General features: G+C 41.0%; 1 protein-coding gene and 2 pseudogenes across 1 annotated transcript; 2 read left to right on the forward strand and 1 right to left on the reverse strand.

Annotated features, from left to right (window-relative positions):
• Positions 1 to 910: 910 nt before the first annotated feature.
• On the forward strand, positions 911 to 3,141 carry LOC136515159 (uncharacterized; annotated as a pseudogene).
• An 11,148-nt stretch (positions 3,142 to 14,289) lies between these two features.
• On the forward strand, positions 14,290 to 19,145 carry LOC136515160 (uncharacterized). Its single transcript, XM_066508835.1, has 6 exons — positions 14,290 to 14,680; positions 15,604 to 16,094; positions 16,185 to 16,451; positions 16,513 to 17,735; positions 18,966 to 19,008; positions 19,119 to 19,145. The coding sequence occupies exons 1-6, from the start codon at positions 14,290 to 14,292 to the stop codon at positions 19,143 to 19,145; spliced, it is 2,442 nt and encodes an 813-aa protein (XP_066364932.1).
• LOC136518601 (protein ACCELERATED CELL DEATH 6-like) lies at positions 18,290 to 21,671 on the reverse strand (annotated as a pseudogene).
• Between the last annotated feature and the right edge of the window lie 1,477 nt (positions 21,672 to 23,148).

Below are 23,148 nucleotides of genomic sequence, written 5' to 3' on the forward strand. Positions count from 1 at the left end.
GATGTTTTCTGAAAGCAATTGTAGTACAATTCTGAAAGTAGCTGTGACTCTTGACTTCAAATAGATTTTGGCATGGTCTGTTTGACCATTTTAATGATCTGGATTTGGATGTAGCAGAGTGCATGCATGTGTGTTGATAGGAAAAGAGTAGTTCAGTACAAGCAATCTTCAAAATTTTTAGATAATTTAGAGTATTTGTGCTTCAGTATAAAAAAAGTTGTACCTCTTACCTCTGACCTATTACTTGTTGCCTATAACCTATCACCTCTTATCCCTTAGATCTTCAGCAGGCACTACTAGCTCCTACCTCTTATCTATCTAGCATCTAGTATTACTACCTCTTAGTACTTAGTTCACTCCTTTTTATTTTCTAATACACACAATTTGCTTGTTTTTGTAAGAACCACCAAAAACTGATTATGAGAGACGCCGGGATACACGCGTGGCGAACAATTTGAAGAAGATGCAAGAATTCAGCCTGAAAATCTATCTACTGAATTTAATAACTCTGTATCACAATCTACATCAAAGAAGGGGGAAAATCAGCAAACAAGAAAACAAATAGTGAACATTCAGATTCATCGGAGTATCTCCTTGAAGATGATGATCAAGGAGATAGTGATGATGATGACACTAAATCTGATGTGCAGCCACAACCCCTGGCAACTAAGGTGCTTCTTCTATCTTCAAAGTACTGGATGGGGAATATTTGTATTGCATTTGAATGTTTTTAATCTGTTCTTTAATATATGCCCTTGCTTTTAGATGCATCTTGTTTCTTGCATACCTGTTCTTTAATATATGGTCTTGCTTATTAATGCACATGACTTACTTGATTTTTTTTCCACAGTATCCTACAGGGTATAGTTGGAAAGTCCTAGCTTCAAAGAAGAAGAAGATAGGTCCCACCATGGCGCCAGGAGTTAGGGCTAGTAAGAGAGTGAGGGCATCTCAAGGATCACAGGTGCAAACTCCTGAATCCCAAACAAGATCATTAAAAAGGCTTCAACCTTCATCGAGAGATGGCCAGAATGTAGAGGATCCTACAGATGGTCATGATGAAATACCACCACAAAGGTCTTATATGGATGTAGAGGAAGGCAATGGAGCTGGTGGTCAGGACAATACAGCTACAGATGAAGTCAGTGGAGCTGGTGCTCATGACAGTACAGGTGCTGATGAAGACAATGTAGCTAGAGAGGAAGACACTGAAGGCAAGTTATAGTTTATTTGTCATTCAAATATGTCATCTGTTTTGCTTATCTGCATGAAACTAAATCATTTTAATGCAAATTCTATTTTGTAGCTCCTGCACAGCGAGCCCCAAGGAGACCCAGGCCACCCACCAAGGGAACACAGCTGGACAGGATGACAAAAGCTATGGGAAGGAGAATGGCCATAGCTGTTGCTGAAGGCAAAAGAAGGCCTCATGAACCTGTTCAAGCAGCCAAGTTTGCATCTGAGGCTAGTGTCATCATTCGGGATAAGGTTCCTGTCCTACCTCATTGGAAAGAATACAAGAGAGGCGATCAATATTACAAAAACTTTGTGGGAAAGCTCTCTGTAAGTGCATTACTGTTTCTATGGTTAACATGTATATCTGTTTAACCTGAATTGACTAACTAAATATGGAATTGTCATATGACTAGGGGCGCTTGGCCATTAACCCTGACGACAAGCCAATAGAGGAAGCTTGCACCGATATGCTGCGCTCTGGGGTGCGACAAATGCGTTATCGGCTCAAGAATAAATACTTCAATGGTGTACCTGCAAATGAGATTAGGACAACTTCTCCAGTTGCATGCATGACTGATGAACAGTGGAAGGCACTAGTTGCAAAGTGGTCTGATCCAAAAAACATGGTATGTGGAATCAAGTAGAATCGCCATAAAGTATCTTCTCATTTTAAACCTATGATCTCATATGACATGTTCATTATCTTATAGGAATCAAGTGAAAAGAACAAGCAGAATCGCCGTAAAGTCAAGTATCATCAAGCTACGGGTTCTCGTAGCTATGTGGCACACTTACATGCATATGTAAGTAAAGAGTACCCTGTACATATTTGCACTAAACAACTTATTTTGCATTTCATCTGAGAAGACTTTGCTGTAATTGATTATCTATGAAACAGAAAAAGAAGAAAAACAATGTAGAACCAAGCACAGAACAAAATGAAGAACTTGATGCGGTGGAGGCCTTCAAGACCTGCCATACCAGCTCCAAACATGGTCTGACTAAACTAGCAAGAGAAGCAATTGTAAGTCATGACATATGTTTCGCTGTGCCAACAACTATTCATTAATTGGATAATATGTCTTGTTTCAAACATTTTGTATTCTGTCAAAACTGGTCATAATCCAATATAGCTAGACATACTTGCTAAATAATAATCCTATGTTGTTGACTTCTACTTGTATTCAGTTACCTAACAACAAATAAATGACTCATGATTGCATACCTATTTGGCATCAGTTTCTGTCAATGCAGCATAGGTTTTTATTTTTTAAAATACAACTTGTGTAATATTTCCTCCTCAAATTAATGCAATAAGTATCAACTAATGATGGGTCATTGCTGTTTCAGTCAAATATGGAAGCTTTGAGGATAGAACCTGTTGCTGAAGGTGAGACAGTAGTGTCCAGTGTGCAGGTTGTGTCCTAGGTGCTCTCCCAGAACAGCTCAAACTTTTTCCTGAAGAGTGTTGGCATCAAACCAGTGCCATCCTCCAAATCATCATCATCAAATGAAAGCGAGCTTCGGGAGCAACTAGCAGCTCAAGCTACGACTGTTGTACAAGGTGAAATCGATGAACTCAGGAAGAGAAGTGAAGAAGTTGAGGAAAAGCTGGCGAGGACACAAAAGGAGATGGAGGAGTACAAGAAGCTGACAGAGATAAACAACAAGACAATGGAGGAGAACAATGCGCTGCTCAAGCATATCTTGGCCATCAACAATGCTTCTTTGACATGAGCGCTGCTCGTAGCTGCTGGTTCATTAAGCAAGGGGTCTGCTGGTGATTTTGTTTATGTAGTAACTTATGTTGCTGGTGGTTGGCAACTTTTTATTATTTCCTGTGATGTTAATGTGAACTGAGATGAAACTAGTAGTTCAAATGTGATGTCTAGTGAGTTATGTGAACCGAGTTTAGAATTGTTGATTAAGTTTTTGGTCATTGGAATACTGGATCTGTTAATTTATGGAAGCTTTTGGTCATTCCAGTATTATTTGCATTCTGTAATGAAATCAGCATGTGCACTTGTGATGAATTATTTGACCTTTCTGTGACGATTTGGTAATTGATTGTGACAAATTTCTATTTACTTCAGTGACGAAAATGAGAACCTATCACAGCAAGCCTTGTGGCCCAATAAAAATTGGACACGGGACCATCCACAACACTGGCCATGTCAGCTGCCACGTGGTCGGACACGTCACCTGCAATGTGGATGCGCCACGTGGACAAGACACGTCAGCTGCCAGCATGGCAGACGTCGTCTGACCGCCTAACAGACGACAAGTCATGACGAAAAATGGGCTATATCAATGACGAAAATAGACCGTCATTGAAAGAATACACTTCTATGACGACGGCCATTTCGTCATATAACAAATGCACATCTATGATGAAAATAGACGTTTCGTCACGGTAGGTGAAATATGACGCGCATTCAATGACGAATACCATATCGTCACAAATTCGTCATAAACTAATATATGTGACGATTTTGGAGTCTTTAGTGACGAAAGAAGAGCATCATTGATGTACACATCCCTAGTAATGTGTTGAACCTATAAAAATAAAGAAAATGTAATATTTTTGTTCTACAACTTTTTCAAATGAAAAAATGGCCTATATAAGGATTGTAGATCTTGATGAGTTAAACAAACTTAATATTCAAAACTTTTCAATTTGAGACAATCTAGGGTTCCGAAAACTAGTTTGTAGGCGTCGAAATTTAAAAATCACAAATTTGAATCATCTAAACTTTCTCAAATGGAAAGTTGACCAAAACAACAATTGTATATCTTGATGAGCTGAACAAACTTAGTATTCAAAACTTTTCAATTTGAGACAATCTAGGGTTCCGAAAAATAGTTTGTAGGCGTAGAAATTTAAAAATCACAAATTTGAACCATCCAAACTATCTCAAATGGAAAGTTGACCAAAACAACAATTGTAGATCTTGATGAGTTTAACAAACTTGGTATTCAAAAATTTTCAATTTGAAGTCATTTAGAGTCTATAATACTAGAGTCAAAGTGTTGTATTTTCATTTGACCAAATTTGACTTGGTCAAACTTGCTCAAGTGAGACACTAAATGACCTCAGATGAAACATCTCTGAATACCAAGTTTGATCATATTAGCAAGATCTACAATTGTTACATAGCTTATTTTCTCATTTGAGAAAGTTTTATCAAACACTAGTCACAAATTCTTGAATCTCATATAAACTTTCTAAAACTATGTCACACACTTGTGAAATTTGAACTACATTTTATTCAAACTTTCTCAAATGAAAAAATGGCCTATATAAGGATTGTAGATCTTGATGAGATGAACAAACTTGGTATTCAAAACTTTTCAATTTGAGATAATCTAGGGTTCTGAAAACTAGTTTATAGGCGTCATAATTTAAAAATCATAAATTTGAACCGTCCAAACTATCTCAAATGGAAAGTTGACCAAAACAACAATTGTAGATCCTGATGATTTTAACAAACTTGGTATTCAAAACTTTTCAATTTGAAGTCATTTAGAGTTCATAATATTAGAGTCAAAGTGTTGTTTTTTTCATTTGACCAAATTTGACTTGGTCAAACTTGCTCAAATGAGACACTAAATGACCTCAGATGAAAAAAACTCTGAATACCAAGTTTGATCACCTCAGCAAGATTTACAATTGTTACATAGCTCATTTTCTCATTTGAGGAAGTTTTATCAAACACTAGTCATAAATTCTTGAATCTCATATGGACTATCTAAAACTATGTCACACTTGTGAAATTTGAACTACATTTTGTTCAAACTTTCTCAAATGAAAAAATGGCCTATATAAGGATTGTAGATCTTGATGAGCTGAACAAACTTGGTATTCAAAACTTTTCAATTTGAGACAATCTAGGGTTCTGAAAACTAGTTTGTAGGCGTTGAAATTCAAAAATCACAAATTTGAACCATCCAAACTATCTCAAATGGAAAGTTGACCAAAACAACAATTGTAGATCTTGATGATTTTAACAAACTTGGTATTCAAAACTTTTCAATTTGAAGTAATTTAGAGTTCATAATACTAGAGTCAAAGTGTTGTTTTTTCATTTGACCAAATTTGACTTGGTCAAACTTGCTCAAATGAGACACTAAATGACCTCAGATGAAAAAACTCTGAATACCAAGTTTGATCATCTCAGCAAGATCTACAATTGTTACATAGCCTATTGTCCCATTTGAGAAAGTTTTATCAAACACTAGTCATAAATTCTTAAATCTCATATAGACTTTCTAAAACTATATCACAACAGTGCATCGTTGTATCATGCGGGCACAACAGTGAATTTCTTCTTGACGTATGACCCTTGGTTATGATCTTGTCGTAACCATGGAGTGTCTTTATCATTTAACATGATGCTTGGATCTTTCTTCACTATGAAGGGTGGAATTCAGACATTTCTTTCATAATCTTCTAACATGTCTGACTTGTCTTCAATTCCCACTATATTTATTTTCCCAGAAAGAACTATGTGGCGCTTTGGCTCATTGATCATTGAGTTGATGTCTTCGTTTTTTCCTCTCTTTGATTTTGTAGACATGTCTTTCACATAGAACATCTGACTCACATCGGCAGCAAGGACGAATGGTTCGTCTTTGTACCCAATATTGTTGAGGTCCACTGTTGTCATTCCATACTCTTTGTCGACTGTTACCCCTGCTCCGGTCAGCTTCACCCATTGGCACCGAAATAAAGGGACTTTAAAATTAGGTGCGTAGTCTAGTTCCCATATATCTTCTATGCGGCCATAATATGTTTGTATATTCCCATTTGGATCTATGCCATCTATGCGAACACCACTATTTTGATTGGTCCTCCTTTTATCTTGGGCAACTGTGTAAAATGTATTCTCATTTATCTCGTACCCTTGGTACATGAGGATATGCCACGATAGTTACCTAGCCAACAAATACAGTTGCTCATCAATATTATCATCGCCTTGATATTCTTTTCGCAACCAACCACTGAAACTTTCCATGTGCTGACGCCTAATCCAAGCTTCAGTCTTCCCTGGAAACTTGGATCGTAAGAACTCCTTATGTATCTCGATGTACGGATACACCAATGACGAGTTCTAAAGAACTGTGTAGTGTGCTTTATTGAAATAATTGTCTTCCATGCCAATATATGTTTTCTTCCCTAAAGTTCCTTTACCACTGAGTCTGCCCTCGTGTCGCGATTCGGGAACGCCAATCGGGGCAAGGTCAAGAATAAAGTCAACACAAAACTCAATGACGTTCTCTGTTCCATAGCCCTGGGCGATGCTTCCTTCAGGCTTAGAACGGACTTTCACATATTTCTTCAAGACTCCCATAAACCTCTCGAAGGGGAACATGTTATGTAAGAACACAGGTCCAAGAATACTAATCTCCTTCACCAAATGAACTAGGAGGTGTGTCATGATATTAAAGAAGGATGGAGGGAACACTAACTCAAAGCTAACAAGACATTGAACCACATCATTCTGTAGAGTAGCTAGTTCCACTGGATTGATTGCCTTCTGAGAAATTGCATTGAGGAATGCACATAGCTTCACGGTGGCTAGATGTACATGTGGAGGTAGAATTCCTCTTAAAGTAACTGGAAGCAATTACGTCATAAGCACGTGGCAGTCGTGGGACTTTAAGTTTAGGAATTTCTTCTCTGGCACATTTATTATACCCTTTATATTGGAGGAGAATCCTAATGTGACCTTGATGCTGCTTAGACATTCGAACATGATGTCCCTCTCTTCTTTGCTAAGCGTGTAGCTAGCAGGACTTAAGTAATGACGTCCATCATCTATCTTCTCTGGATGAAGGTTGTCTCATTCTTTCATGCCCTGCAAGTCATGGCGTGCTTCAAATGAATCCTTTGGCTTCCCGTACACACCCATGAATCCTAACAGGTTCACATAAAGATTCTTTGTCAGGTGCATCAGGTCGATTGCGTTGCGAACCTCTAGGACTTGCCAATAGGGTAGCTCCTAAAAGATGGACTTCTTCCACATGGGTGCGTGTCCCTTAGCATCTTTGGGAATAGATTCGCTGCCTTGTCCCTTTCTAAATACTACTTCCACATCCTTGACCATTGCAAGTACATCTTTCCCGGTTTGGTTATGAGGCTTCTTCCGGTGGTCTGGCTTACCTTTAAAATGCTTACCTTTCTTTCTTACTTGGTGATTCAAAGGAAGGAATCGACGATGGCCAAGGTACACGACCTTTCGACATCTTTTCAAATATATACTGTCAAGGTCATCAAAACAATGTGTGCATGTATTATATCATTTGTTTGTCTAACCTAAAAGATTACTTAAAGCAGGCCAATCATTAATTGTTACGAACAACATTGCTCGTAGGTCAAAGTGTTCTTGTTTGTACTCATCCTAGACACGTACACCTGGTTTGTTCCATAAAACTAGAAGTTCTTCAACTAATGGCTTCAGATAGACATAATGTCGTTGCCAGGTTGCCTCGGACCTTGGATGAGGATCGGCATCATAATAAACTTCCGCTTCATGCATAACCATGGAGGAAGGATGTAGATACATAGAGTAACTGGTCAAGTGCTATGACTAGTGCTCTGCTCCCCAAAAGGATTCATACCATCTGTACTTAAGGCGAACCTTAAGTTTCTAGCCTCATTTGCAAACTCTGGAAATTCCCTATCTATCGCTCTCCACTGGGACCCATCAGCTGGGTGTCTCAGCATATTGTTTACCTTACGGTCTTCTTTATACCACCGCAACAACTTTGCATGGTCTTTATTTCTGAACAAACATTTTAAGCGTGGTATTATAGGAGCATACCACATAACCTTGGCAGGGATTTTCTTTCTAGGACGTTGTTCACCCTCGACGTCACCAGGATCATCGCGCCTGATCTTATACCGTGCTGCTTTACATACCGAGCATTCATCCAAATTCTTGTATTCATTGCCATGGTAGAGGATGCAGTCATTAGGACATGCATGTATCTTCTGGATTTTTAATCCCAAAGGACAGACAACCTTTTTTGCTTCGTACGTAGTGGTGGGCAATTCATTTGGCTTCGGAAGCATCTTCTTTATGAGGTTCAATAAATTCTCAAATGCCTTGTCGGATACACTATTCTTTGCCTTCCACTGTAGCAATTCCAGTGTTGTACCCAACTTTTTTTTGCCCCTCTTCGGCCGTCGGGTATAGCAACTTCCTATGATCCTCAAGCATGCGCTCGAACTTAACTTTCTCTTTTTCACTTTCGCATTCTTGTTGTGCATCACGAATGGCATCACCAAGAGCATCACCGAGATCATCTTCTGCCGCTATCTCTTCTTCATCTCCCCCCATTGTAGTATCATCAAAGGCACCATACTGAGCAATAATGTCATCAATGTCTAAATCTTCTCCTTCACCTTCTTCCATCATGACCCCACTTTCTCCATGCTTAGTCCAACATATATAGTTTGACATGAAACCTGACTTAAGCAAATGTAAATGAAGACTCATTGAGCTTGAATATTCCTTTAAATTCTTACATATGGCACATGGACAGCACATGAAACCATCCCACTTATTTGCCTCGGCCACACCTAAGAAATAGTGCATGCTCTCAATAAAGTCATGGGAGCGGCGATCGGCATTGTACATCCAATGGCGTGACATAATCTGCATTACACGACAAATTATGAAAACTTTAAACATAATTAAGTATTTTATTACACAACATAGATGACACACACACGGTTGATTAATTAACTAAGCCTAGCTACAACGTAAGCAATCCCAACTATCACTAAACAAACTAAAACTACAATGCACTTCAGTAACATAATTATTTCGTGACCGTACGTAACTAAAACAGACAAATCATTTGTCTATTGAATATCAATAAGCTTCTCCTGCTGGCTCACTGCCTCATCATCAGCAGCCGCTACCTCAAGCGCACCCGAATTCTACACGTATATAGCATAATCTTCCTCCCAGTACCAACCATCGCATCCATTGCCCTCCCACTGAAATTAAAGCCAAAAAATATTTAGTAAAAAATATTCAAGAAAAGCAGGTCAATTAGCCATAATAATCAAATGCGTAAAAAACTCACATCGCGATCCGAGCACTTGTAGAAAACACGACCCTTGTTGGATCCCTGTCTCTTGACTCGGTACTCCATCACAATCTTCTGCTTACACTTGCCGCAGATAATGAGAGGGAGTTCTGGCCTCAGTCGTTTCGCAACCGAACAAGAGGCCGAGGATCCGGTACCAGTTGTCATCTACTTTCTATACTTATTTTTGCAAACTAGTGTAAATTTCACATTTTCTAAAATAATATATTTAAACAAAACTAAAATTATTTATTTATCTAACTAAACCATGAAATATGTACTATGTATAATAGTAAAATACCAAACTATCAAGTGATTTTACTATTGTAAATCATCATGTGATTTTGAGCTAAAAATGACATAGAAATCACATAGCTCAAAAACATGTTTCAATAAATAACCATATGTACTAGTTGGCCTTGCTTACGTGATCATCTCGGCGAGCATTTCTCCACCGGACGGCACCGTACTTGGCCAATGAAGAGCTCCGATTCTACGAGGAAGGGAACACGGTCTTCCACGACCGTTGCCGCTCTCCCTCGTAGAATCAAAGCTCCTCCTTGACGTCCATTACCGCTCGGCAGAGAACATACTCGCCGAGATGAACACGGCCCGCAAGTTTAACTAGTACGGATTTTCTATAATTTTCTAACTATTTTCTAAGTTTTTCATTTCATGGAAAATTTAATTCTAAAAAATAAAAGGCATGATTTCTAAGTATTTCATTTCATGGAAAAAATAATTCTAAGTGACCTGCTCGATATCGGCGAGCTCGCGGGCGTTTAGGTTGCCGAGGATAGTAACATTTGTAGATGACATTTGTAGGTCTGAAGTTATCAAATATCCATCAAATTATAGCTCAAAAACATGTTTCAATAAATAACCATCCGTACTAGTTGACCTTGCTTACGTGATTATCTCGGTGAGTATTTCTCTACCAGACGGCACCGTACTTGGCCAAGGAAGAGCTCCGATTCTACGAGGAAGGGAACACGGTCTTCCATGACCGTTGCCGCTCTCCCTCGTAAAATCAAAGCTCCTCCTTGATGTCCGTTACCGCTCGGCAAATAACATGCTCGCCGAGCTAAACACGGTCCGCAAGTTCAACTAGTACGGATTTTCTATAATTTTCTAACTATTTTCTAAGTGTTTCATTTCATGGAAAAATTAATTCTAAGACCACGTAAGCCGCCGGGGACGAGGATGGCGCGTGCTCCAGCGAGGCGTGATTTTGATGAACTAATTTAACTTTTGTTTATCCAAACATATATGCAAATCATCATGTGATTTTGAGCTAAAAATGACATATAAAATCATAATAAAGTCCAACATATAAAGTTACACATGCATCTACATCGTAAAATGAGATAAGCTACTGATAAAACATAAGAGGATTAAGTTTGTTACCTCCAAAATCGAAGAGCAACACCAATGGAGGGGGAGAGAGCAAGAACAACAGCAAGCTGAAGAACAGAGGCAGTGAGTTTGAATGGAATGGCTCGGGCTCGGGGAGGAAGAAATGAGCTGGTCTATAGGTCAGGATAATTAGTCCCGGTTAGGGAGCCAAACCGGGACTAAAGATTAATCTTTATTCCCGGGGCATCACCCAAACCGGGACTAAAAGCTTTAGTTCCGGCTGGTATTACCAACCGGGACTAAAGGTACTTTTAGTCCCGGTTGATAATACCAGCCGGGACTAAAGATCCCTGCTCCGCGGACGACCGTTGGGCAGGAACCTTTAGTTCCGGTTGGTATTACCAACCGGGACTAAATGATCCTTTAGTCCTAAGGGCAAAAAATGCCGAGGCTAATGTCAAATTGGGACATCGTTATAAAGTCTGTTCTAGTCTGTTCTCTAGTAGTGCAAAGCTTAATTACTCCTACTCGCTTCTTGGTCTTTTTATTTAGGATGCGTTTGGATCCGATGATTAAAGTTTTGTTTTTTGTACGTTCATATGCTTATTAGAAGCATTAAATATGAGCTAATTATAAAACTAAACACACAGCTAGTGACTAATTTACGAGACGAGTCTATTAAGACTAACTAATTCATCATTAGCACATGTTTACTGTAGCACCACATTACCAAATATTGGACTAGTTAAGCTTAATAGATTTGTCTCGTAAATTAGTCTCAATCAGTATAATTAATTTTATGATTAGTCTATGTTTAATACTTTAAAGCAGTGTCAAACATTCGAGTTAATAGGGATAAAATTTAGCGCGTGTTTAGTTTCAGGAAGTTGGAATTTGAGGCTACTGTAGCACTTTCGTTTTTATTTGACAATTAGTGTTCAATCATAGACTAATTAGGCTTAAAACGTTCGTCTCGCAATTTTCCATCAAACTATGCAATTAGTTTTTTTACGTCTACATTTAATGCTCTATACACGGGCCGTAAACATTCGATGTGATAGGCACTGTAGCATTTTTTAGAAATTTAGGGTGAAACTAAACAAGACGATAGAAGCCGGAACAAAACTAGCCTTTTATTTAATAATACATACACACGTGGGACCTCCAACCAAAAAGCGTCTACGTCCGCAGCACACAGCGCAAGCTCGCGGCAGCTTCGTGACCTACAGCTTCAGGAGACACACGAATATTAGTAACGTGCGTTTTATAAGCTGTATTTTTTTTTAGTTAATAAATAATATTTTTTTCTTATAATAATTTAGTCAACAGTATTTTTAATCATAACTTATCAGCAAAACGAACCGTCAGATTTAGCACAGTGACCATCCACCAGTCAGCACACCCATCACCATCAGGCTTCAGCAGCCGGAGGAGTAGTTGACTAACAGGCAGGAAGGGTGGTGTGTGGGTAACTCGTGACTGAGATGTAGGACCGCGAGCCACGGGGGCCCAGGTGTAAGGGACGTAGGCGTACTGCATTTGCTTGGGAGCGTGAGGGCGTCGTGGCGGGGGATGTCCACGGGATCCGACCGCGGCGCCTGCTGCAGGGTCTATTGGGGTGAATTTGTGTAGGCCGGATTTATGGATGGGCCACATGTCATGAAAGTCGGGAGACGGCCCAACTGCACAAGGCAGTGTTTGCGTCATGTGTGGGGTCAGCCTGGCAGTTTTCTTTTTAGAAACATATATTCTTCAGAGAGAGTTGGCCCCGTTTAGTTCCCAAAAGCCAAAATTTTTTACGCAGTACCCGTTACATCGAATCTTACGGCATATGCATGGAGTACTAAATGTAGACGAAAAAAAAACTAATTGCACAGTTGGGTGAGAAATCACGAGACGAAACTTTCGAACCTAATTAATCCATAATTAGACACTAATTACCAAATACAAGCGAAAGTGCTACAGTACCCAAAACTCAAAAATTTTCGGATCTAAATGGGGCCTTAGCCTTTTTACAGTATGTGGCAGTGCAGCTTAAGCTCGGAGTACACATAGCCCTTTTTTATTGTATTTAGATCCACTCTAACTGAAACTTGCAGGCATGCCAGGTGAATTCCTGCACTTTACCTATTCTTTTTTTTTAACTGACACTTTCCTTGGTACAGCCATACGTAGAACTATATGCTTGCCTATGTCAGTAGGAAGTCTGATAGGGAGATGTTGTGATCTTAAATTTTTTTGCCTTACATGATGCATCTCGGCACATGGAAACTAAGATACACTAAGTAAGGTAACATCTCTGGCTCTGAAATTGCTCTAAATCGTCTTTTACGAAGTCAAGTCGCTTCGAAATGGCTTAGGCCATGTTCGCTTCGCTGAAAAGTCATGACTGGAAGTACTGTTCGTTGATTTGTTATAAGAGAAAAACAATATTTCTTCGCTGAAACAGTACGGCTCATAAGACAAGCGAACAGGGCCTTAATCGATCTCAAATCCTTAGCTGTAGTATCACTTTTTATATCTCCATGATCTTTACGAGAGGTTGTGAAGACAAGTCGTAAAGGTATGAGATTAAAATAGGGAGATTTTGTTTTGACGATAATGCTATTCTTTTTGCATTAACTATAATGTCCTTAGGTGATTAAATTAGTTAACTGATTAGTTATCTGCCATGATGCTGTATCTATGGAAAGTAAGCTCCTGGGTTAGAATATTGTTAGTGTTTCAATTCATGGATGCTATTTTTTGGTTTTGAATGTCTCTGGCAGAATTTGCAGGATTCAATTGAATAAAGGAGGATGCTTAAATCTCCTCCGTCTGCCCTTCTTGAATACAAATTCATACTTTCGCAGTACATCGGCTTGCTTCTGAAGCGATGCATAATCAGTGGACGAGCCACTTTGGCCTGAGTACAAGGGTTAACAAATACAATCGCATCAACATGAAGCCAGACATGTCACCTGATTTCATTTGTTAAGTTAGAGTTGTTTGTGACATGGTTTTATTTTACAAAACTTGGATGCAGCAGGTAGCAAGCTGCCTTCCAATCAATGTCCTCTTTATCAAGTGTATTTCAATGATATGCGTGTCTCCTTGGGTGGCTAGTATCTTTGTACTCTCATGTTTGCTCTCAAACTCACAAGCACAGATAGTTGTTCTATTCAAAAGGATCATTGATTTGAATCAAGAGAGAATTCTTTATTTGGCACTGAAACAAATCGCTCTTCCATATTTGGCACTGGAAATTTTGAACTTACTTATCTAGTATCAACTTAAAAATTCCTTCCGTATATGGCACTTCCGTCCATTTCAGGCGTCCCTCCATCAGTTGACCAGCAAGACCATGTCAGCTTTTCATTAGAAGTACCAAAATGCCCTTGGTCTCGTGCGTCCGTCCGTCTCCCCTTCTCCCCGTCGCTCCTCTCTCGGTCTCTCCCGTCGCTCCTATGTTCTGAAAGAGAAACAAGAGACACCTCTCAAACCGAAACCCTAGAGAGAATGGAGGCCGGAGGAAGGAGGCGGCGGCCGCCGGTGCCCAGGAACTCGCGGGGCAGGCCCCCCAGCTCGAGGCGCCCCACAGTCAGCCAAGCTCGCCCCATGGTCGCAGATCGAGGCGCGGGTCCGGCGGGGAACGCGGCAGCGGGGCGGGCTCGCCGCCCGGCGCTGGCCCCATCTCGCGGCGCATGGTGCGCGGGGGGCGGGGGGGGGGGGCGGCCTCGCCCGGCGGCATTGGCGGTAGCTCTCGGCGCGGCGAGGCAGCCTCTCCCGACGGCGCGGGGTGCAGGCCGCGGCGTGGCAGACGCGGCGGGGCGAGCTCGCCCACCGGAGCACCGGCCAGACCGCGCGGTGGACTGGGCGTGGCGGCCTCCCCAAGCAGCAGTCCCAGTGGTGCGGACTCGTCCAACGTCGCGGGAGGCGGCCGCTGTCACCACCACGCGGCTTGCGATGCCGGAGCCCGTCGTGGAGAAGGCTCCGCTGCCACCGAAGAGTGAGTACTGCGGCTCTTCCTTTCATCGATTTCGTACGTAGGTGAGCACTGGATGGAACCTCTACTCGGATTTCTGCGGCGTGGTGTTTTTCTTGCGCTAATCGATTGCTAGACTAGATGGTTGTCTGACTGATTTGAGGAAACAGAGGTTGGGGAAATTGAGGACCTCGGTAGGTAGCTCTTTCCCCAATTTCGAATCATGGATAGGCTTCAATTTAAGCTATTGTTCACTTTATCTGAATTCCTTAACCAGTTACGTGGCCCGGTGGGCATTTTGTGGACTATTGGGGGGAATGGTTCTCGATACCTTAAGCTTGTTCTTCCTGCAGCTGCCTGTTTACCCTATGTGGTGCTGCCCATGAGCGTCTCTCATAGAATCTAACACTGCAGTGATTGGCCTATAACAAACTTGCTAGCTTATTGCCTAATTTAACATATGCTGCATTGAACTACAACTACTGTACTCCATCTGGATATTAGTCAAATTGAAAGGTGGGAAAGTAATAGTGCCTGAATTTGTGGGTACTAGTTAGCTTACTTCCTCTAGAGCCATCTGAATTTTGTTGTTTGGACACACAGAATGGATACAGATACAAGTTACTTGCTCAAAATTCACCTTCTTGGCAATCCAAAGAAAAGTAGAAAGGATGTGAGATGTTTTTCCTTGGAGAAGGTTGTGGATGCTGATTTCACAAATTATATGGACCTTGTTGAATCCATTGTTCAACAGTATCCTCCGGAGTACTTGGAAGTTCCACATGTGCAATACTATGATGCTGAGTTAAAAACTTTTCTAGAAGTAACGTCAGACCAAGAACTGATGGTAATGTTCAGTAAACATAAGGAAAAGGTCATCGAGATATTCATTGCTTATTGTGATCCATCTTAACCTTACAAGCCTATCACTGAATGGCAATTTGAAGGAGAAGCACAACATAAGGACGACATAGAACAAGAGTTGGATACCTATCTCATGAATCCATTACCAAACAATGAGCATGTTGGTGTGGATGAGGAGGGTATGTACTTAAAGGAAGACCGTGTGGTAGCTGTCCCTTCTGATAAAGGGAAGGAGAAGACCTCTGTTCCATTAACTGAAGATGAGGCACAATCTGGTAGTGAACAGGAGGTGACAGAGAATGAGATGATAGAAGATGAGATGCAAAAAGATCCAAATCATGGCCCGCATGTAGAATATGACAAAGAAGACCCTCCGATGACAGTAGGCAGTATGTATCCCAATATGGCAGAGTTTAAGTTGGCTCTTTCGCAGCATGCAATCAAAAATGAGTTTGAGTATAATATAGAGAGAAGTGGACCAAAACGGCTGAGGGCTTATTGTTCAAGGAAAGAAGCCGATAATTGTCCATGGAGGATACATGCTTCTACAATGGCTGATCAAATAACAGTAATGGTAATTATCTACTGTTCGAGCTTGCACATCTTGCTTTTATTGCAAACTTGATATGTATATTTAATTGACTATGTTTGCCTTTTTGTGTAGGTGAAAAAGAACCCTAGTGCTCATTGCTGCTCTAGTAGTAGAAGAAAGAAGAGAGTGAGGAATGTCACTAAGCACTGGATTTGTGAAAAGGTCAAGGACTGGCTCATACAGGATGCAACTCTGGGAGCAAGTGCATTGCAAGAAAAGCTCAAAGAACACTACAAGGTTACCATCCACTACAAGAGAGTATTTGATGGTAAGAACCTTGCATTGAAGCATCTATATGGTGATTGGGACTTCAGTTTCGATAATCTATACAGATTTAAGGCACAAGTTGAGAGTTGTTGCCCTAGTAGTTTAGTAATTATTGATCATCACACTATTGCAGAAGAAATCAGATTTAGAAGATTTTTTCGCCTTGAAACCTTGCATAGAAGGGTTCCTTAGTGGTTGCAGGCCATATTTGGCGATAGATAGCACATTTCTGACAGGCAAATTCAAAGGTCAATTAGCTAGTGCATCTGCTGTAGATGGACATAATTGGTTGTATCCAGTTGCTTTAGGAGTCTTTGATTCTAAAACAAATGATAACTGGATATGGTTCATGACTCAGCTTAGAGAGGCGATTGGAGCACCGAGGGGTTTAGCCATATGCACTGATGCTGGACAGACTATGATGGCAAGGGTAGCAGAAGTGTTTCCACAAGCTGAACATAGAGAATGCATGTTTCACTTGGTGTCAAACTTCAAGAAGAAATTCCATGGGAAGGTATTTGATGACCATCTTTGGGCTGCAGCATACTCGTGGAACTCCTATTTATTTGAGAAGCATTGGGCAGCAATGGAGGTGGCTAGGCCAGCCGCAACAGATTATCTAAGGCAATGCCACAAAAAGTTGTGGACTAGGAGTCAGTTCTTAACCATATGCAAAGTTGACTATGTTACAAACAATTTGGCAGAGAGCTTCAACAATTGGATCAAGTCTCACAAATCCATGAACTTAGATGACTTGATGGACAAGATTAGGCAAATGGTTATGACGAAGTGGCATCAAAGGAGGACGATTGGACATAAACTAGATGGATTGATTCTGCCACACATAATCAAGGAGCTTAATGAAAAGAGTAGAGAACTAAACTTGGAAGTGCTTGAATGTGGACCACATGTTGTTGAAATAACTGCACTAGGAGGTAGTGCCTTCAGATTTGTGGTTAACTTGGAAGATAGAACTTGTTCTTGTCGAGAGTGGCAAGTTTCTGGTCTTCCATGCAAACATGCTCTTGCATTCATCACAGCTCTTGATAATGGTAAAATAGAGATGCATGTGGACTCTTACTACTCCATTAAAAAATTTAGAGCAGCCTATGCCCAACTAATACCTGCTATGATTGATAAGACACAATGGCCTAAATCTTCCCATGGGTTTTTTATGCATCCCCCACTATTGACACCCGTAGCTGGTAGGCTCAAAACTGAGAAGCATAAAGGTGGCACTGAGAAGAAAAAAAGAAAGGGCCAGCACCAGTGTCCTATTTGCCTGGACTATGGGCATCATTGGCACAATTGCAAGAAAGGCAACCCGATTGACATTGAAGCTATGAAGGCTGTGAGGTAAGAAATGTGTTCATATTTTGCTGCATCAAATAATTTGCTACAACCCACTTACTAATCTCTTATTGCTCAATGTAGAGGACCACGAAAGAAGAAGGCAAAGACTACAAAATCTACTCAAAGTTATATTATGCCTTTAAAGGATGAAGTACCAGTGCTATCTATGTCTTTTCCACCTAGGTAAATTTCTAAGTACAAAATTTACTTACTTGTGCTCACTTGTGCTGATTTCTATGTACAAAATCTGCTCACCTATGCTGATTTGTAATTATATTGTTTGATAACATAGTCAAAGCTTAAGAACTACAACTAAGAAGTCTCCAATTAAGAAGATAATAAGTAAGAAGAAGAGAAAAAAGCCTGACTCTACATCTGGACCTTCAAAGAGTTTAAACTGGTATTAAGATCTCTTTTCTATTTTATTTAACGAAACATGGTTTCCAATATAATTAGAGAACCTAATTACCAATCTTCTCTCACCATAGCCAAAGCATGGAGACTACAAGCAAGCAAAATGAGAAACATGGTAACTCCAGCTCTAGAGCATCAAAAAGGTAACTCACTATCTTCACACTGGATAGTGTACTTAACATAGTATGAATTTGCTTGTATATATGTACATGTGCTGGCATCCTGTATATATGTACACTGGAGATGATCAACTCCGTTGTCTTTGCTCTGTACAGACAACCTGTACATATATATCAACTTTTTTTGATAGTGAGTTACCACCGGATGTCCTTTTAGCCAGTTGATGTCTTTGCTCTGTAGTATAAATTTGCCAATCTTGTCTCGTATTTCTGAATATTATTCTGTAGTCAACGAAGAGCAAGGATGTCATCCTAGTTTGAATGTACATGTGCAGGTCAAGAAGCGGCTCCAATCAACCCGAGCCAATTTCCACCGAGTTTCAATCTCCATCAAAGGAGAAGGCTAAAAGGACCAAGAAACAGCTTGCTTCAAACCTGAAAAAAAATTGATAGCCCTGCAATGGGCACCAGAAACAAAACAATTAACCTTGCTAGTCCTGCAAATAGCACAAGAAGCAAGAGAAGGTTGAGCTTGTGATTCTCTATGTAGATATGCTTGGCAATGTGTAAGGCATATGCTCTATGAACTGTAATGTGAACTTAGACCCTCTATGTATGAACCTTCATGTGTTTATGTTTATGAACCTGATAATGTATGCATAACCTGGACATGTGAACTGTAATGTGATTCTCTATGTAGATATGCTGACAATGTGGTCAGATTTGTGAAGCTTGTGCATCAAGTATATTTGTCATATTTGTGCTTTCCTTATTTGACATCATGTCCATTTATTCTTTTCCTATCTGGCACTACATGTTCCTGTTACATATAAGGGCATATATATCATTTTAGGTGGCACTTGACACCGTTACTGCTTGAAATAGATGGAAGTGCCATATACGGAAAGAATTTTTAAGTTGATGCTAGATAAGGAAGTTCAAAATTTCCAATGCCAAATACGGAAGAGCGATTTGTTTCAGAGCCAAGTAAAGAATTCTCTCTTGAATCAATTGTTTTGTTTTATGGGGAGAATGAATTGTGTTTAGTTGATTTGATTCTTCACCTCTATAATGCTTATTATATGATGGTTGCCCAGGCACTCATACTAGTAAAGTAATAAGCCAGAACCTTAGAGTTGTAGCCGACAGTGTTACCGAGATTTTGATCATTATGCGGTATGCTCCAGTGCTATGTCCTCCTTCTCAGGGGCGGAGCACTGGCGCAATTCTCCTGCGAATCTCTCCTCCCCTAAATCACTGACGAGTTGCTCCTTCCGTTTATCCGGCGTAGATGAAAAACATGGAGCTCTGAACAGCGACGGGAGGAATATAAGAAAACATATAGCTGCAGTGTAGTCTGCGAAGCGGTATTTTGGGCCTTTGCTCTGCTGTGTCCCCGTCCCCCGTCTGCAACTCTCCACATTGCCGAGCCAAGGCCAACGAGCGGCCTGAGAGACATAAAATGCTCTGGGACACATCGGAGTATCGGCTGGATTCCTTCTCTTCTTCCAAGCAATGATTATATCTCAGACTTCTAGCCAAGTCGAATATAATGGAATCAGCTTCACAGAGTAATAAGGAAATGCCGGCATAAGCATCAAAGAACTGCATAAAAGGAAATAATATTACGAGACCAAAAAAAGAAAAGAAAAGAAAAGAGAAGAGAAGTTGAACGTGCATGATGTAGGGTTGTACCGTTGAGAAAGAATATTTAGGGCTATACTCATTCCTGGTAAAATCTAACGGTGTTAATCCCTTATGGTTAATAATGCCAAGATTCACCCTAAGATCCATCATAAGAAGGCAGAAGATGAATACATGCCCATGGTTTACAGCCAGATGTAGTGGTGTGTTTCCTTCACTGTCGCCCGCATTCATGATACTCTTGAACTTTGGGTTCCTGCAGATGTACCACACTACCTTAGTCTTCCCGAATTCGACGGCGCAATGCAAAATACTTCTATGTTTCTTGTCAACCAACTCATCGCAGCTCGGGCATATCTCCATGATCTCACGGATAATTTCTGAGTAGCCGCCCATAGCAGCATAGTGTACAGGATAGAGACCATCATCATCTGGAATGTAAGCAAGCAAGCTGTTGACCAGTAAAAGTTTGACCACTCCAGTCTTCCCAGATGATGCTGCATAGTGAAGGGCAGTTCTTCCAGAGCTGTCAGCCTTTGCGCAAGTGTTGGCTCCCAGCGTTGCAGGGACTCACACATTTCTTGAGCTAAAAAAGAAAAGAAAAGATTACCACTATAATAAAACAGAACACTTAACACTTGAGGCCTGTTTGGTAGAGCTCTCAGAGTTGAATTCAAGAGGAGCTCTGGCGCACAAACAGTATATCATAGACAAATAATTCTATGCTGAATCTCTCAAATAATATAGGAGGCTGGGAGCTGAAAAAAAAATAACCTCTCCTGATTTATTTACCACACAGAATCACTTCCTACATATAGTTCATATCCTAGAGAATCGATTTCAGCCACATAATCACTTTTCTAGGAGAATCACTACACACAGAATCAGGAACAAAAGCAGGGCTACCAAACAAGCCCTTATTGGCTTATTACCAAACACTACCAAGTCTACAGATGCATTTTCTATTTCTACAAGAGAATACCACGCCAATCTCATACTACCTCGATCTGTTTTTGTACATGACGTTAGCACAAAAAAATCAAAGATAAAAAATAAAGTACATATAATAAACACGAAACTGATATAGTAGGTACTAGGTAGTGAAAGATGTGTAGGAAAGAACCCATGTTATCGTACCGTTTCTAGCAAAAACCGCAGCATGCAGTGCAGTTTGTCCACCCGGTCCAGCGTAGCTCGCCGGCGATCTCACAATACCTTCACGATATTCAGTTACCAAGATGTCAACCATGTCAGCCTGGTTGGACACAACCGCCATGTAGAGCGGGGATACACCTTGCCCATCAACCACCGCGGCAAGGGTTGCCTCCCTTGACATGAGCTTTCCCAAGACGGATGCATGGCCGTTCCTAACCGCCTCATGGACCGCCGTCGCCCCACCAGAGTTCCATGCCCTCAGTACATACTCAGTATCTCGCTGGGCGGAAGCAAGCTGGATGAGGTAATCGACCACATCCACATGCCCAGCCCTTGCCGCGCAGATCAGAGGCGTGTCGAGCAGGTTGTTCCTTGCCTTGATGAGCGATATGTCCTGATCACAGATCATCTCAACGAGCTTCAGGTACCCATGGCGGGCTGCAATATGCAGCGCAGAGCTGCCCTCTGCAGTGACGCCTTCTAGGCATGCGCATTTTGTTGATGTGGATAAGATTTGTGCTAAGAGGTCTGCATCGCTAGTAGAGACAGCTTTGAGCAATTGGGGGTTCATTGTGTGTGGCTTGTGCATCAATGCTATGTTGTTTGCGGACAGCCTAAACTGGGCAGTAGGCACAGTTAAGTACATGTACACAGCGAAGGGTAGGTGCAGTGGTTTAAATTTAAATGTATAATACATAGAGGAGGGACTATGTTCCGCTTTTATGCAACTTCCTAGCAATTCCCTACTTTGGTAGTATACTAGAACGAAGCATTCTAACAACCACCCGCACTTGACTTAGATTGGTCGGGACAGATAACAAAGTTATGCTAACAATTGTCTAGTGTGCTCAGTGGGAGGTTGGGGTTGACTCAGTCAAACTAGCTGTGACCTTTTTGTGCTAAGAGGTCTGCGTCGCCATTGGAGACAGCTTTGAGCAATTGGGGGTTCATTGTGTGTGGCTTGTGCATCGATGCAATGTTGTTTGCGTCCGGCTTAAACTGGGTAGTGGGCACAGCTAAGTACATGTACACAGCGAAGGATAGGTGCAGTGGTTTATATTTGTATGTATACAAACAGGGAGGCCCATCTTCCTAGCAACTTCCTACTTTGGTAGTATACTCTAACGAATCATATCATTTAATAACCACCTAACCTGAGTTACATTGGTCGGGACCATAACAAAGTTATACTAACAATTGTCTAGTGTGCTCAGTGGGAGGCTGGGGTTGACTCGGTCAAACTAGATGTAATCTTTTGATAATGTTTTTTTTTACATTTATTTTTTTTTTCTTTTTCTCTAGAACTTGGGCTGTAGCACCGTCAGCCAGAGGCCTAAATCGGGCTACTGAGTTGAGTGTGCTTGCTCACTCTGCATGACGTACAGAATTTATTTAATTTCCTACAGGATATATAGGAAATTCAAGAAACACATGCAAAGAAATAATTGTCCCAATGCGCAATGTCCATAGCTCGTGTCTCTAGAGTTTCCCATGACAAATAAAATCGTTTCCCTCTAGAGGCGGGGCGTTCCAGCGCCTTTCGTGAGGCCACAGACACACTGCTATTTTTGTTCTGATAAACCGAAGGATCTATCAAAGGATGGCTGCCTAATAATACTAGAAGACTATAGACCGCTACACAGTCAATGGATTTCTGGCCATTTATCTAAGAGTTGCAAATGCAACACAGTCAATGGATTTCTGGCCATTTATCCAAGAGTTGCAAATGCAAATATAATAGCACGTCGCTCATTTAATTGGGAGATTTATGCTGTCCCGTTCACTGGATAGCCCACAAGGACAGAGGTGATGCAATGAGAATAAATCTCAGGGTCAATGCCACTGCGAGGTACGGGTGCGTTGAACCGAAGAAAAATGCACAGAAACACAATACATTTCAAAGCCTTTACTGAAGCTAATTTGAACTGTCATACATACATACACAGATCTATCCATTTCAATCACCTAACGAAGGGGGTGAAGGAGAGACGGGCAAGAGGGCATGTACCTTGCGCTGGGGTCCTACGCGGTCAGGTCGACGAAGCAGGGCGCTGGTGTTCCTGTCCTTGTCGCTTCTCGCCGGT

The sequence above is a fragment of the Miscanthus floridulus genome, chromosome 17 (assembly GCF_019320115.1).
Source record: "Miscanthus floridulus cultivar M001 chromosome 17, ASM1932011v1, whole genome shotgun sequence".
Classification (NCBI taxonomy): Eukaryota; Viridiplantae; Streptophyta; class Magnoliopsida; order Poales; family Poaceae; genus Miscanthus; species Miscanthus floridulus.